The sequence below is a fragment of the Paramacrobiotus metropolitanus genome, unplaced genomic scaffold (genome assembly GCF_019649055.1).
Source record: "Paramacrobiotus metropolitanus isolate TYO unplaced genomic scaffold, Prichtersi_v1.0 Parri_scaffold0000040, whole genome shotgun sequence".
In the NCBI taxonomy this organism is placed as follows: Eukaryota; Metazoa; Tardigrada; class Eutardigrada; order Parachela; family Macrobiotidae; genus Paramacrobiotus; species Paramacrobiotus metropolitanus.
The window spans coordinates 182,397-195,295 of NW_026570260.1; the positions used below are offsets into that span (position 1 = coordinate 182,397).

The following is a 12,899-nucleotide window of genomic DNA, read 5'->3' on the forward strand; positions in this document are numbered from 1 at the left end:
CAGGTGATGCAAGTATGATGAGCAAGAACTAGCACGCGCAACATGGCCAACACCAGCTACTAATCAATATTCTTCCTAACAGTTAAATACTTATTTTTTTCCGATATAATTTTAGTTTCTTCGTTTCTTGTTAGCGACAGACCCGTACAAGCACACGCATCGCTGCTGGAAGAAAGAATGGGCTCCTTCCAGATCTATTTGCGATGCGACAGCGTGGATGTATGGGAGAACAGCGGTCTCCTGCGATATGGACGCGTGGTGGACATAGCGGATAATGGGCTCTTTATCGACTTTCTCTGCCCCGATCGCCGGTGCGAATTGACGCCCTTTGACCGCATCTTCAAGATGTTCTCGCCGGCCTGTGCGACGGACTTGGATCTGGGTAAAGTAGGTGAGCGCTGCCCGGTGGAGGTGCTGCTGCGTCCCAACCCCCGTTCTCCCTGGACTTGGACCCCTGCCGAATTGTGTCTCAAACTGCGCAAATCCTATTGGCCTGGCGATGTGGGCGTGGTGCAGCTGCTGAACGCGGAGGGCGTGGCCGACGGTCCCCTGCACGTGGTCCCGCCCCAACGGCTCCGCCAACCACGCTGCAACCTAGCCAGTGCGAGCGGGCCCAGGGATAGGGCAGAGTTGCGTAAATATTACGGGAATAAGTTCGCTTCCTGCGTCGTCCGCCCGGGGGATTTTTTTAGGGGAAGCGTGCACTTGACGGCTCAGCTGGCAGGCTTGTCGGAGGAAAAACAGCGACGCTTGCTAAATGACTGGCTGGAGGCCACCTTTTCGGACCAATATTGTGGTTACCCCTTTCGGTTTGCGCGGCTTATGGATGACGGTCGCACCTGGACGTACATTGAACGCACGCTTAATCAAAAGGTGAAAGCTAAGACAAATTATCAATAATTTGCAGGTGAATTTGAGGTTTGATCGAATGGACAGTGGATATCGTGTTTTTATCATTTATCCTCTGTTAATTTCCGCAGCATGCGCTCACTGATTGACGGTTTTGTAGACTCGCTTTTTTCGATTTGCTAACCGTTTAACGACGGACCTTCCTTGGATGATTTATAAAGCATTGCGCCTAGACACGGACACTCGATTGGCGGTGTCGAATGACTCAGATGACGATATCCTTCGGCTGCCGGTGGAAGTGTTGCTTGGCGTCTTTTCTCACCTGGACACAGTTCAACAGACACGAATGCGCTCTGTATGCAGCACCTGGGCGGCTATCCTGGAGTCGGCTGTGTTGCTCTCCCTCATTGTCATTCCCCGCCAGAGCGACGACGCTGCGGACTATTCCCTCACTGCCACCCTGGCCAACTGTCTGAACTCGTCCACGCAGCGCATTATTATCATTGGAGGCGATGAGGGCAGAGTGATTAAGACAGGAGATGTTATCGGCCTCTTATCGTCCCGCTGCGGAAGGCTTCGTTTGAGGGCCATCTGTTTCGCCCGTCTAGCCTGCAGGTTGACACTGGATCCGTGTCAAGGCAGTAAAAGGAAACCCACTGACGACGGTCTGTCGTGCTTTGCTGCCATGTGTAGCCGGCTGCCTTGCGGAGATGTCGTGTTCGTCCAGAGCCACTTCATTTTGACGAACAGAGCCATATGCAAGTATGCCTTGGGATGGCCGGGTGACCCCGGAAGTAAATTTAAACGCTTCTGGGACATGACAATTTCCACGTACATGGCATTGGCTCGCTTGGACCGTGAGAGCGGTGACGATGCCGCAGTGGCCTTGTGGAGTCTCGTGGAAACTCACATTTCATGCTCGGTAAGCAGCGAAGACCGGCAGACAGCGTTGAAGTGGTTAGCGAAGATCAGAACGGATTGCCAGCAGTTGGAGAACGAGAATAGCCAGATGATTGACTTGATGGATCTGCTTAGCAAGGTACAGATAAGTGCGGATGAGGGCAATACGGACTTCCTGCACGCAGATTTGAATTTCATTTGTTAAAAATTGTAGAATTTAACTGGTCCACCGGTCCACTAACAAGAACAAAATTTTTGCTTCTTTTGCAGACATTGTGCGCGGTGCAGTCGGCCCGTTGCGGTTGCCTCGCTTATCCCTGCTGCCGCGATTCGGTGTGGGATCCGCAGCTGAACAACATTGCACCCGTCGTTATGTGTCTGCTGGTGCAGTTCGTGAACCGTTTCAATAATATTATGAAAAGGTCTGGGTCGAACGGTAATAATTTTTTGGACGGTTTTGGAATGGAAGAACAGTAATAAATTTTTCTGTGTTTTATAAAATGGAGAATTGACAACTTGATGGCTTCGGCTTTTTGAATTTTTCATACTTCTGTTGTTAGCTGTGCTGCATTTTTACGAGTTTTCTGCGCTACTCGTTGACTCGTATGATTTTTTATGTTTGTTAGTTGTTACTCATGTGTCACGCGGCGCACGTTTCTCAGTCCGCTCGTGTTTTGTGCAAGGCGGTTTTCAATAATGCCAGTGATGTTTGGTTAATAATTAGTTTGATCCTGAATTAAATAGTACCGAATCTACCGATAAGGTTAATTAAATCAAACGATGTCCTCGGGAAAAGCGAAAAATTTTCGAAAATGAAACATCTCGATTGAAAACCGCCATCCCGAAGGCGGTAGCGTATGTGGATTACGGAATCACTTCTCTGCTCCCAGTTAAAATTTTTTCTAAAAAGTAAAAATTTCTTGCACTCTTATTACGCTTGTTAGTTATTAGAGCTCTGTTGTTTTATTCACTGCTCATCGGAGAGTGACTTCATGGGATTATGGCATATGATTAATGGAGGAATTCCAGCTGCTGACGCTGCAGGAAGAGGATGACGGTGCCAGTGAATCGGAGGGAGAACACTTGTCAAACGGACAAGCGCTGCAGGTCCGTTAGTGCGTTCGCGTAGAGTAGAGACTGTACAGTCTAATCGTTTAGCATAAAGACTGATGATGTGTGTTACCGGACCAACGATGTTGTTTGCACAGAGGAAGGAGAAGATGCGCTGGCGGAACAAGCCCAGCGGTGCATTGGCTGCCAAGGAGCGCGGAACGGCGAGCAGCGCGCACAGAGACTCAGTGACGGATGAAGGCAGCTCGCTGGAGTCGCTGCACTTCAGCAGCGGCCGGGGCAAACTGCCGCCCTTATCCCAGGTAGAATACTTTGCTTCTGCACTGAAATTGGTGCGACTACAGCTTACGTTGTGCAGAAATGGTACCGATCTCCCGCGGCCAAAGTGGCGACAGGCGCCGTGCTGCTGCTCATCGGCGGATTCCTCCTGGGCTACTTGGCCCATGTTCCTAAAGTTGTGCCAGTGATGGCCAACTCCTCCAACGCATCGCCATCGATGCTTTGGAAAGACCGTCTGCATTTTACCCCCGATTTCGCGCGCTGTCCCAAAGAGTGAGTAAATACTTTTTCTTAAATACTTGATGGTGCGTGAGTGTCGTTTTTGTTAAGCAGATTTGGCTTTGAGCGCCCAGCTGTACTTGTGCACTCCTTCGACGGCCTGGCCAGTCGTTTCCTGGACCGAATTCCCTCCTTGAAGGATCTCGGGAGCGCCGGTGTCCGCGCCGCCCACATGCGTCCCGTGTTCCCGACCAGCACCTTCCCCAACCACTACACGATGGCAACGGGACTGTTCCCGGAATCCCACGGCATCATCGACAACAGCTTTTCCTCGGTGGACGGCACCCGCTTCTTCTATAACGCTAATGACAGCCGTTTCGTCAGCGCATGGTGGGGCGGTCAGCCCATCTGGCAGGTTGCCCAACGGCAGGGGCGGCGCGTGCTGGCGCACTACTGGCCCGGCACCGACGTCAAAATTAACGGAGTCCTTCCCACCTACTGGTCTGTCTTCGACTTTAACGAAACCGTATCCAGTCGGGCGCAGCGGGTGGTCGACGCCCTGCGAATGCCGGCGGCACAGCGCCCCGATCTCGTCCTGGCATACTATCACCAGCCCGATAGCGTTGCCCACGTCCAGTTCCAGGAGAGCGAGGCGTTCAGTGACGCCCTCTTGCAAGTGGATCGACTCACCTCCCTCATCATGGAGGGACTGGCCAATGCGTCCTTACTGGATTGCGTGGACGTCATCTTCCTGTCGGATCATGGCATCGACCAGTGCCGGCACTCTGTCGATCCCCATGTGTCACAGTTCGACCCGCTGTCTGTTTACGATGTTAGTCTGCTCTGTTCCGATTTAATCTCTGTCTTGAGACTTAACTGGCTACATTGCAGGGAAATGGCTTTATGAATCGCGTACGCCTAAATGAGACGGTGGACGTGCGGAAAGCGCTATCCGGCTACGATTGCTCCATGTACTCCCCCTTCCAACTGTACGCGAAGCAGGATCTGCCCGTCCGTTTGCACTATGTTAACGCCGACGTCATTGCACCATTAATCATCACCGCCAACCTATCATATGTGATGTTTGCGGCGAACAAAAGCGTGTCCTGCAAAACCAAATTCAACATGCACGGTTGGGACAATGTGCACAACGAGCTGCAGGCGGTTTTCCTCGCCTATGGACCGTCTTTCCTTACTCACGCCACTGTGGAAGCCTTCGCTAATATTGAGTTGTTCAATCTTTTGGCGGACCTGCTGGAAATAAACGGCGTGGAAAATAACGGAACGCGAGGTAGCTTGCGGCATCTTCTGCGTCCCGGGCGCCTGCAAAATCTCGTTGAAGAGAAGACAGACCCGCTGCCCGTCGTTGTAAGGGCGACGCTGCCGGTGACAGTCCGGCCGGTTTGTGGAAAGAACTGCTCGACACATTGCAGTTGGCCCAGTCTGACAGCATCTATGGAAGATCAGGATGATTTTTTGCAACTGCATGGTAGGGAATTTGGATTCCCTGGAGGACGTGACAGTGGCGCCACGATGCTTGTCAATCGCAACTATCTTGTCGGCGTGTTTCCGCAGCGGGACCTTCCCGTGTGGAGTGCGTTTCGCATGCCGCCATGGTCGCGGCAAATCCTGCTTCATAATTTCCAGGTAAAACTGGCGCTCATGCTTCTCTAAAAATATTAATAGTATGTGTAGTAACAGATGCCGCATTTTTCAAAATTTTCTCCCATGGAAGCGCTTATTGTGGTTTGACGTTGCCGGCTAATTTTTTTGTTATACTCGTGTTTTTTTAGCATCAAGACATCTCCGAATGCCGGTTCGCCGATCCCCGGTTAAGCGGATGGGATCGCAGCGGTCTCTGCAGCGAAGTGTCCGGTATTACGCTGGGCTTATTGGTTCCTCCAGGTCGGTGGTATTATGCTCGTTTTTGCTGCACATATCAGACCCTGTCTTTCTTACAGAGCTGGCGTCAGCCGCGGCCTACCAGGATGAGTTCCTGCTGACCAGTAACACGGTGCCGGTGTATCACAGTTTTTATTACGGGATTTGGCATCGATTCCTGGAGATGCTGGCCGGTTGGAACAGTGAAACACAGCGCCTGCTCATCTGGCTTGGACCGGTGTGGGACTATCAGGCCCCGTTCGGCCTGGCTGATCCGCCGTCAATCCTGCAGCGGGACCAGTTGCCGTCGCATTTCTTCGCCGTTGTACTGCGGCAACGATCTGTTAGGCCAGTTATTTGCCCAACTCTTTCCTGTCAGTACGACGTGATATCATTCATCGTACCGCACCAGCCAGCGCCGACCAAACGCTGCCAGGTTGGTTCAGAATTTCGCTTTTTTACCGAAACATAATGAACGTAGCAATTCTGTAATCGCTGATGAACTGAATCCTGATGAACTGAATCCTGATAAACATTTTCCTGCGTAGAGCGAGCTGGCCTATCTCTTATCGCACAGCGCCACCGTGGTGGATGTGGAGTTGATCAGTGGACTGGGCTTCTTCACCGGCCTACCCGTGGAAGAGGCCGCCCGACTACGGACGCGCGTGACTAATTTAACGTTTTGGGAATCTCTTTAAGAAACATCTCCAGGTACTAAGCGGTGCAGGCCGATGCTAGTATTCCCGCTTCTTGTGATTGCACCGTGCTCGCGGATCTGTTTCGGTGGCTGTAGCCCCCAGAAATCTCTTTTATGTTTCTAAGTTGTTTTTTGTCGTTTTCTGTGATGGGAGAGGCGAGATTTTCTTGCGAATAAAATTGGTAATGGGAAAACAAATTTTATCTGCTCCGCTGTGCCTGCAATCCGTTCGTTATTAGGTGAGCAACAAATTCGATTTCAGCATTTGCCGGTTTTGTTTCCGGTTTATAGGTATTGTTTACAGCAAACTGTACAGCAGAGTATAGTCATAGGCAGCCATATACTCGTATCTGGGAGGTATATAAAACAGTAGGAAAAGTACAAAATCATAAATTATTAGGAACAAGTCATGATCAGTCCGCTTTCAAAAAGGATTTCCAAACTCGTCGGGCATCGGTAGGTTCTACATCGGATGGGATGTTCTGCTTCCTGGACTAGATGTGCGAAGAGCGGTCTCGTTCGTTGGCTCACGTAGCCTACGAACGGGGCGCCGGTCCGGACGGATACTTGGCTTCTCCGTAGATGGCCGAGTCGAAACGCGCGGGGTAAGGGGCACCCGGCGGTAGCGGTGGCTGGTAGCCCGGTGCGTAGGGGTCGAAGGGGCGGGCATAGTTCTGCGCAATTTAGAAAAATTAACGGAGCTCACATAAATGCATGCTAACCGGTGTCATCGCCATGCGAAGTCCAATGCCGGTAAACAATGGCATATGGTCAAACTAAAGAATCGGAAATATAATAAATACCTCTCGCGACGGATGAGGGTGCGAGGGCTTGGGTATTCCGAAGAATTTGTACAGATCCAGCCTGGGTACCATTTTGCACGGCACCAGAGGATTTCTGCAACGCCCCGTAGGTTAACTTGCTGCAAATTGCAACCATACACAGGCTTGAGCCATCGGTACTTACACATCAGACACATCCAGGAAAGAATTCCACGGTACACTGCGCAACTCCGTCGTGGCACATATTAACTGTGCCATGGAACTCTTGCGTAATTGTTGTAATTGCTCTGCTCACATGCCGGCATTATGCGGATGAGTACACCATTACTTAGCCAATCACCGCTATGATTACTAAGAGGCATGCCTTTACTGACCTAATGTGAACTGATCGGGATTCTCATGCCAGAACCGGTCGGACACGCGCTTTCCGCGGAACTCCAGAGCAATGACACAGGCAAAGGTCGGCCCCACACTGGCTTCTCCGTTGACCGGGTTCTCCATGACACCGCCCACCATAAAGTCCTGTTCGCAGCGAATTATTTGTTGACTGGTCAGCAGCATTGGTTAACACTCAACAGCGACACAACACAAAAATGCCCCACTTACAATATCATCCACGCTCCTGCATCACAAGCCAGCAAAAGTAAGAATAATGGTACAAGAGTCTTTGGTTTCCTCTGAGTACATTATGCGCAGTGACGTACGTACCTGTACAGCTTTTGTAGTACTTGAATATTGTCGTAGGAGACAAAGTCCTTAAGATCCGGAAAATCGTACACGCGGCCATAACCACAGGCCTCTCGGATGTCGTTGTACGTGCCCAAACCTAAAGGTCAAATCCAGTTAGGGACACCGCTGAACTGTCGTGAGGGACTTCCTGGCTAGAGAAAAAAAGAGCATCTGACCGTGGTCTCGTCCGCGCTGAAAGTCAATGGCGGTGATGTCCAGGCCGAAAGGCATGCGGCCGCGGAAAAGGCGTCCCTGCAGCTCAGCGGTGGTCTGACTGTCGAAGGCCAGCGACATCTCCTCCAACATCCCGTTGACGATAGCGTCGGCGTTGCCGTCCTCGTACAGCAGGGTCTGGTTGTTGAAGTGACTGGACAGTGGGTGCGCTTCCGGTGGCCCCGTCGACAGCACCAACCTGCCGGCCATACAACGTTAACCATTGAGGTAAATGTTAACTGAAACGGGGTTACAGCAGCTACTCGGGTACGTAGTATAGCATCAGTACGTCATGGATCTTTACCGGTGATTAGCCGATAAGTAATTCACACTGCATACATGTACAGATAGGAATGTACGAGTACTAGTACGTATTTCACCATAAAGCTCGTCGAAGAAAACACTGACATCCATATTCCTAAAAAATCAAGCTATTGAGCAGATCTTACCGTGGAACCACATCGGCCACAAGGGTATGTAATCTGCAAAATTCCAAAGCGGTCAGCAGGTTCTTTTCATTCAAGATCAGCTCCTGCACACTGTTTCGATTGTACACTTAATAATATTCCTACCGGAATGCTCCCGTTGTGAATTCATTAATGACATGCGGATCGTACGCATCATCATATCCATCAAAGTATCCCTCGTCCAGCAGCTTCAATGCGTAGCGTTTATGGTTGGCGATCTTCTCGCCGAGAAGAACTGGGAGAAACTCCTTATAAGTGATGACCTGGTAGGCGGCAATAACGATCTTGCGCGTCTCCTGATAGATCATCTCGTCCGACCATTCGGGATAGACTGCGGCAATGAAGTTGGCGATGAGGTTGTGGAAGCGCAGGAAGATGGTGTGAAAGGTCATAAGCAGCGGTTGCTGGTTAACGCGCTCGTCACCGGCTAGAAAACAGGTGCGGCGCGGATCCAGGGGCTTGCAGGAGGAGGGGCCATGAGGCGGCAGCGAGGGTAGGATCTGCTCAAAGATCTCTATCATCTGCTCATTGGGAATGCCGGTGTGGACATCGCGGAAGCTCAACTGTCCTTTGTAGTAGTTGCGGATGGCCAGCGCCTGTTGCTCGGTGCTTCCGTATACCGGGGATGCGTCCAGCCAATGCGTTACTGTCGTAAACTGCTCCCGTACGCCTATGCATATCAGTAACAGTTACATGATTGAATTACTGTAGGCTAGCCGAGAAGCTTTCTTTTGAAAACAAATACACGAAGGATGCATTCACCAATTTTGCAAGGAATATAAATTTTAGATAAATTTTTTAAGATGAGCCTGTTGTCGATCCGGCCAGCTGGCCTGCAATCGTACACACTGTACCGTTTCCTCAGAGAAAACATTTGTTTAATGGCAACTGCAACAGGTTCCTCTTAGGCGAGGATGTTAGTGCGCCGCAGTTGCTGTGTTCCCTGCGTAATTAGGTAATCCTCTATTAATTGTGCGCCGGCCCATGTGGTACTGTACACGCGTGTAAGTGTATGAGCGGCGTGAGCGGCTGACAAGGGTGGAATGACACGAAAGGAAGCACCAAGTGGAGGCTAAGACAAATTTATTCAAAACTTCCGTTGTCCACCTGTCTACCAGTTGGCGTTGTGTCAACACAGCCACTTGTCCACCAATCTGTTTACACTACTCTTGTTCACGTCAGCTGCTCAGTTGCGGCCGGCACTCATATCACCTACTATCACTTTCCCTCCAAACCGCCGCTCCATGTTCCTTACGACAACTGACGGAGGGTACCACGTACAGTCTGTACGCATGTCACCAACACAGCGCATGCGCCAGTCACTGACCAGTGTATGTACACGGCACAGAACAAATTGCCTTACATCCCGTTATCTGGCTAATTATAACGACAGTTGAACAAACCAGACGATGCGCCGAAGCATGACTGATGCAAATGACATTTGGGGATTTGTGCAGTAATTACATTTCGCCGAGCCATATTGACATGACCATAAATCATCATCCGATTGCTGATTATTGATGCGGGCTAAATTATATCTCTGGTCAAATTGAAGCGATTCATGCCTGTCGATTCCTGTTTGACCACAGTGTTTGTAAGCGCTGGTTAACCAGATATCGGTTGCCGCAGCAGTCGTTCAGTGTACTGACATCGCAGCGCACCGCGGGCTACTTAGCGAACGTTGCCGATGAACATGAACAAGAAACTAACTAAATGCAGTGGGCGCAACGTAACGCATCAATAGTAATGCGCTTACGTCGGTAATTGTCACTAGTGCAGTCCGGCGCTGTTCAATGGGTTGACTTTACAGACGGAGAGTGGTTCAGCGGACACCATGGCCAGCCAGTTATAGCCGCGCTGCGAAATTAATTTATGCATCTAAGGGCACGACGCTTTTGTCTGTTCCCACGGGCACTCGTAGCGCGCATATTACGCATACTGTCATACACCGGCAGTTGTCACCCATCGAAACGCATACGCACACCACGTTGCGATTGTGTCAGACGTACGTTTACAATAGCAATGCATCGTCTTCCGTACCGTAACGACAACGTGCATCCTTCGACGGCAGTGATCGCGCAAACTGATGGCAGGTGATGTTGAAGCGTGAATAGAAGGGATCGTAGGGCGGAATGGAGAACTGGAAGCACTCCGACACTTGGCAGTCGGCGTTGATGACGCAGCAGTCCGGCTGGCGGTTGTTCACTTGGAAAGAGGGCGCTGCAAGCATTACCACACGTAATCATACGTTTCTCCAAAACCAGTAGGTCAAGCTCCTTAAAATGAACACCGATAAGAACACTGTACTTAGGGACAAATCATGGGTGATCAGCTGGCCGAAGAAGGGCATGAGCAGATTGGCCGCCGGGTGCGGAATGGGCTTGGACTGGCTGATGGCCACGCTGATCAGTCGCGGGTTGGGCAGGGGCACCTTCTCGCCGTGTTCCGGCACCACTGAGAACAGCCGCGGGATATCTTTGCCTGCAATATGAGCATTGTTGCAGCTATTTTTCCACAATAACAAAATACAAGTGAACTGACCGTCAGCGTAGGTGCGTGCCGTGATGCGGCTGTAGGGCTGCGTGCGGTTGCCCCAGCTGGGATACTTGAGGTTATTGCAGCTGCCGTCGAACGTCCTGTACTTGAGTTGCCGGTGGCAGTCGACGTGCTCTTCGTACTTGGCCGGGCAGTCCATTCTACATGCAGCCAGTATTACACACCGTACAAGATGGCTGTATCCACAAAAAGCGGAATCGCTGTAAAGAACGTGCGGCGTCCTTACTCGTAGCCGGGTTTGGGCGGATCCGACATCTCGTTGGGACTGTAGCCGCTGTGCATGATGACTTCGTGCGAAGGGCGATTAAAATAGTCCGAATAGATGCCGAATAACATGGCGGGAGGTGCTGTAGCCTGGGTTTGCCACAATGCCAAAGAACGACGCAACCACAAAATTTACTCAAAGATCAAAGATATCATGTTGGGCAATTCCGAAAGCAATTAAGCAACCGAAAGAACGCGCAACCAAAATTTTACCAGTGCACGTGCAGAACGCTTGGAAGCGCATATCTGTAGTTAATAAACTACCGACAATTTTTTTATACGAGATAATAGCAATGCAGAAATATCAGAAATGGTAAATAAGCACATAATTACATATCTCGTGCTGACTTGGTAAAAGACTCCAGAAAATCGAATTCGGTAATGAGCTATAATTCATGAAGCTTTCCTTAAATGAAGACTCTCTATTCTTACCATTAGGTGACATCTGTTTAAAATGTGAATTTAACGCAATAATAATCGGAATGTTACCGACGTCGTCATAACTGTGTTTAATTGCATACGTAATTAAATTTTACTTTTGACGTGCGGAAAACTTGTCACGATCTGATGATTAGTCGATCAACGATTAACAAAGCCGAAGCCGGAAAGCGACGTTGCACAAAGAAAAACCATATACAACCGCCGGAAATTATGACTAGGGGAACAATGTTCACGAATAAAATATAACAGGTCGCTGGCAGCACTATGGCCTGGTAACGCGGTCGTATAAAAAGGTATATTTTCCCAACTATGGCTCAACGATTATCTAATACGATTACGGTTACTTACTGCATTTCTCAGGTCCGGGAGGTCCGTAGGGCGGTGGGCCGTAGTAGCGCTTCGGCTCATAAGGATCAACATAGGGCGACGGAACTTCCCGGTAATCCGCACTGATCACCGGCTTCCGTGCCGGTGCGTAATGATGATTATGGTTGGCTTCGGGAAAGGGCTTTCCGGGATGCGCACCGGGCACAAAGCCCCGCTGTGGCACCGTCTCCAAGGCGGAAGTGCACGCGACTGACACGGCAAGGACAAAGGTTATCCTACAGAGCGATTCCCAGCTGGCCGGCTGCATGGTAGGAGGGGGGACGTGTGGCAGGCGGCTGCCGCTGACGATGACCCTGCACGGACAATGCGCTTTAACTTTCCGGCCAAATCAGTGTGCCAGCCGCGGTGAACAATAGCGCAATAGGCTGACTAGCAGTGCTGACCAAACAGCGTCCAACAAATGATTAATGCTGCCTCTGTTATTCCGATGCTCAAAGGAGACATAGAGAGCAATGATAAAACAACAACCGGTACTCTTAAGATGCTAAAGCCATTTGGTGAAAATGTGAAATGCAGATGGGAAGCGGCACGAGTGGTCTGTCGTTGGTGAATGCAATGCGTTGCCGACTACTCCGCTGCTTAGCTTCATATAGGGATGTCCGCTACCAACCGGCCCCACTCGCGGCTGATCGCCACCGGCTGTGGACGTCCGGTACGTACAGAGACTCGGTGCGGTATGACGCGCGTGCGTACCACACAGGTAGACTGGTAGCGATGTTTTTATTAGAGCAATATTATGCCGGCCATGCCGAAATTAAACCACGCTTCATGCTGGGATATGCCCGATGGGGGCTCAACGAATTTTATATTGTGCTTGAGTTTGTCTGTACAAGCTAAAGATATAGCGATTAATTGCACTCCACTCAAGTGCACAGAGGATGTCGCACTACTGTCGGGACGTTATAGTCTTTTTGTACGAACTGACGTCATCTTACTTCTGTACTAGTACTGTAATTTCGCGGAAATACAGTATTATAGCTCTCTCTGAATAAAACTTGTTCGAATAAATTAATTAAACAGTATTTAAATTTTTCCAGTCGTTGTAATTGGGGATGTGGATGATCAACGTAAACGCCTACTAAACGGTTAAAAATTTGGTACCATCAACTAAGAAGTAAGGATCGGCAAAAGCCGAAGCATTGTCGAACGCTTACAAGTTAGTGC

At 50.1% G+C, this 12,899-nt stretch overlaps 3 protein-coding genes across 3 annotated transcripts; 2 read left to right on the forward strand and 1 right to left on the reverse strand.

Moving 5' to 3' along the window:
• The first annotated feature begins 177 nt into the window (after window positions 1–177).
• LOC129590580 (uncharacterized) lies at window positions 178–2,576 on the forward strand. The gene is made up of 3 exons (XM_055485881.1): window positions 178–873; window positions 1,010–1,888; window positions 2,020–2,576. Exons 1-3 carry the CDS (start codon window positions 178–180, stop codon window positions 2,224–2,226), a joined length of 1,782 nt encoding a protein of 593 aa, XP_055341856.1. The 3' UTR covers window positions 2,227–2,576.
• A 53-nt stretch (window positions 2,577–2,629) lies between these two features.
• On the forward strand, window positions 2,630–6,064 carry LOC129590462 (ectonucleotide pyrophosphatase/phosphodiesterase family member 3-like). The gene is made up of 8 exons (XM_055485705.1): window positions 2,630–2,856; window positions 2,958–3,122; window positions 3,179–3,372; window positions 3,433–4,150; window positions 4,210–4,965; window positions 5,112–5,223; window positions 5,280–5,635; window positions 5,748–6,064. Exons 1-8 carry the CDS (start codon window positions 2,764–2,766, stop codon window positions 5,895–5,897), a joined length of 2,544 nt encoding a protein of 847 aa, XP_055341680.1. The 5' UTR covers window positions 2,630–2,763; the 3' UTR covers window positions 5,898–6,064.
• A 794-nt stretch (window positions 6,065–6,858) lies between these two features.
• LOC129590463 (peroxidase-like) lies at window positions 6,859–10,943 on the reverse strand. Its single transcript, XM_055485706.1, has 11 exons — window positions 10,870–10,943; window positions 10,629–10,783; window positions 10,395–10,568; window positions 10,128–10,307; window positions 8,193–8,757; window positions 8,070–8,102; window positions 7,584–7,819; window positions 7,387–7,504; window positions 7,285–7,300; window positions 7,053–7,200; window positions 6,859–6,965 (listed from the first exon to the last, which is right to left on the reverse strand). Exons 1-11 carry the CDS (start codon window positions 10,923–10,925, stop codon window positions 6,859–6,861), a joined length of 1,788 nt encoding a protein of 595 aa, XP_055341681.1. The 5' UTR covers window positions 10,926–10,943.
• Window positions 10,944–12,899: the final 1,956 nt, after the last annotated feature.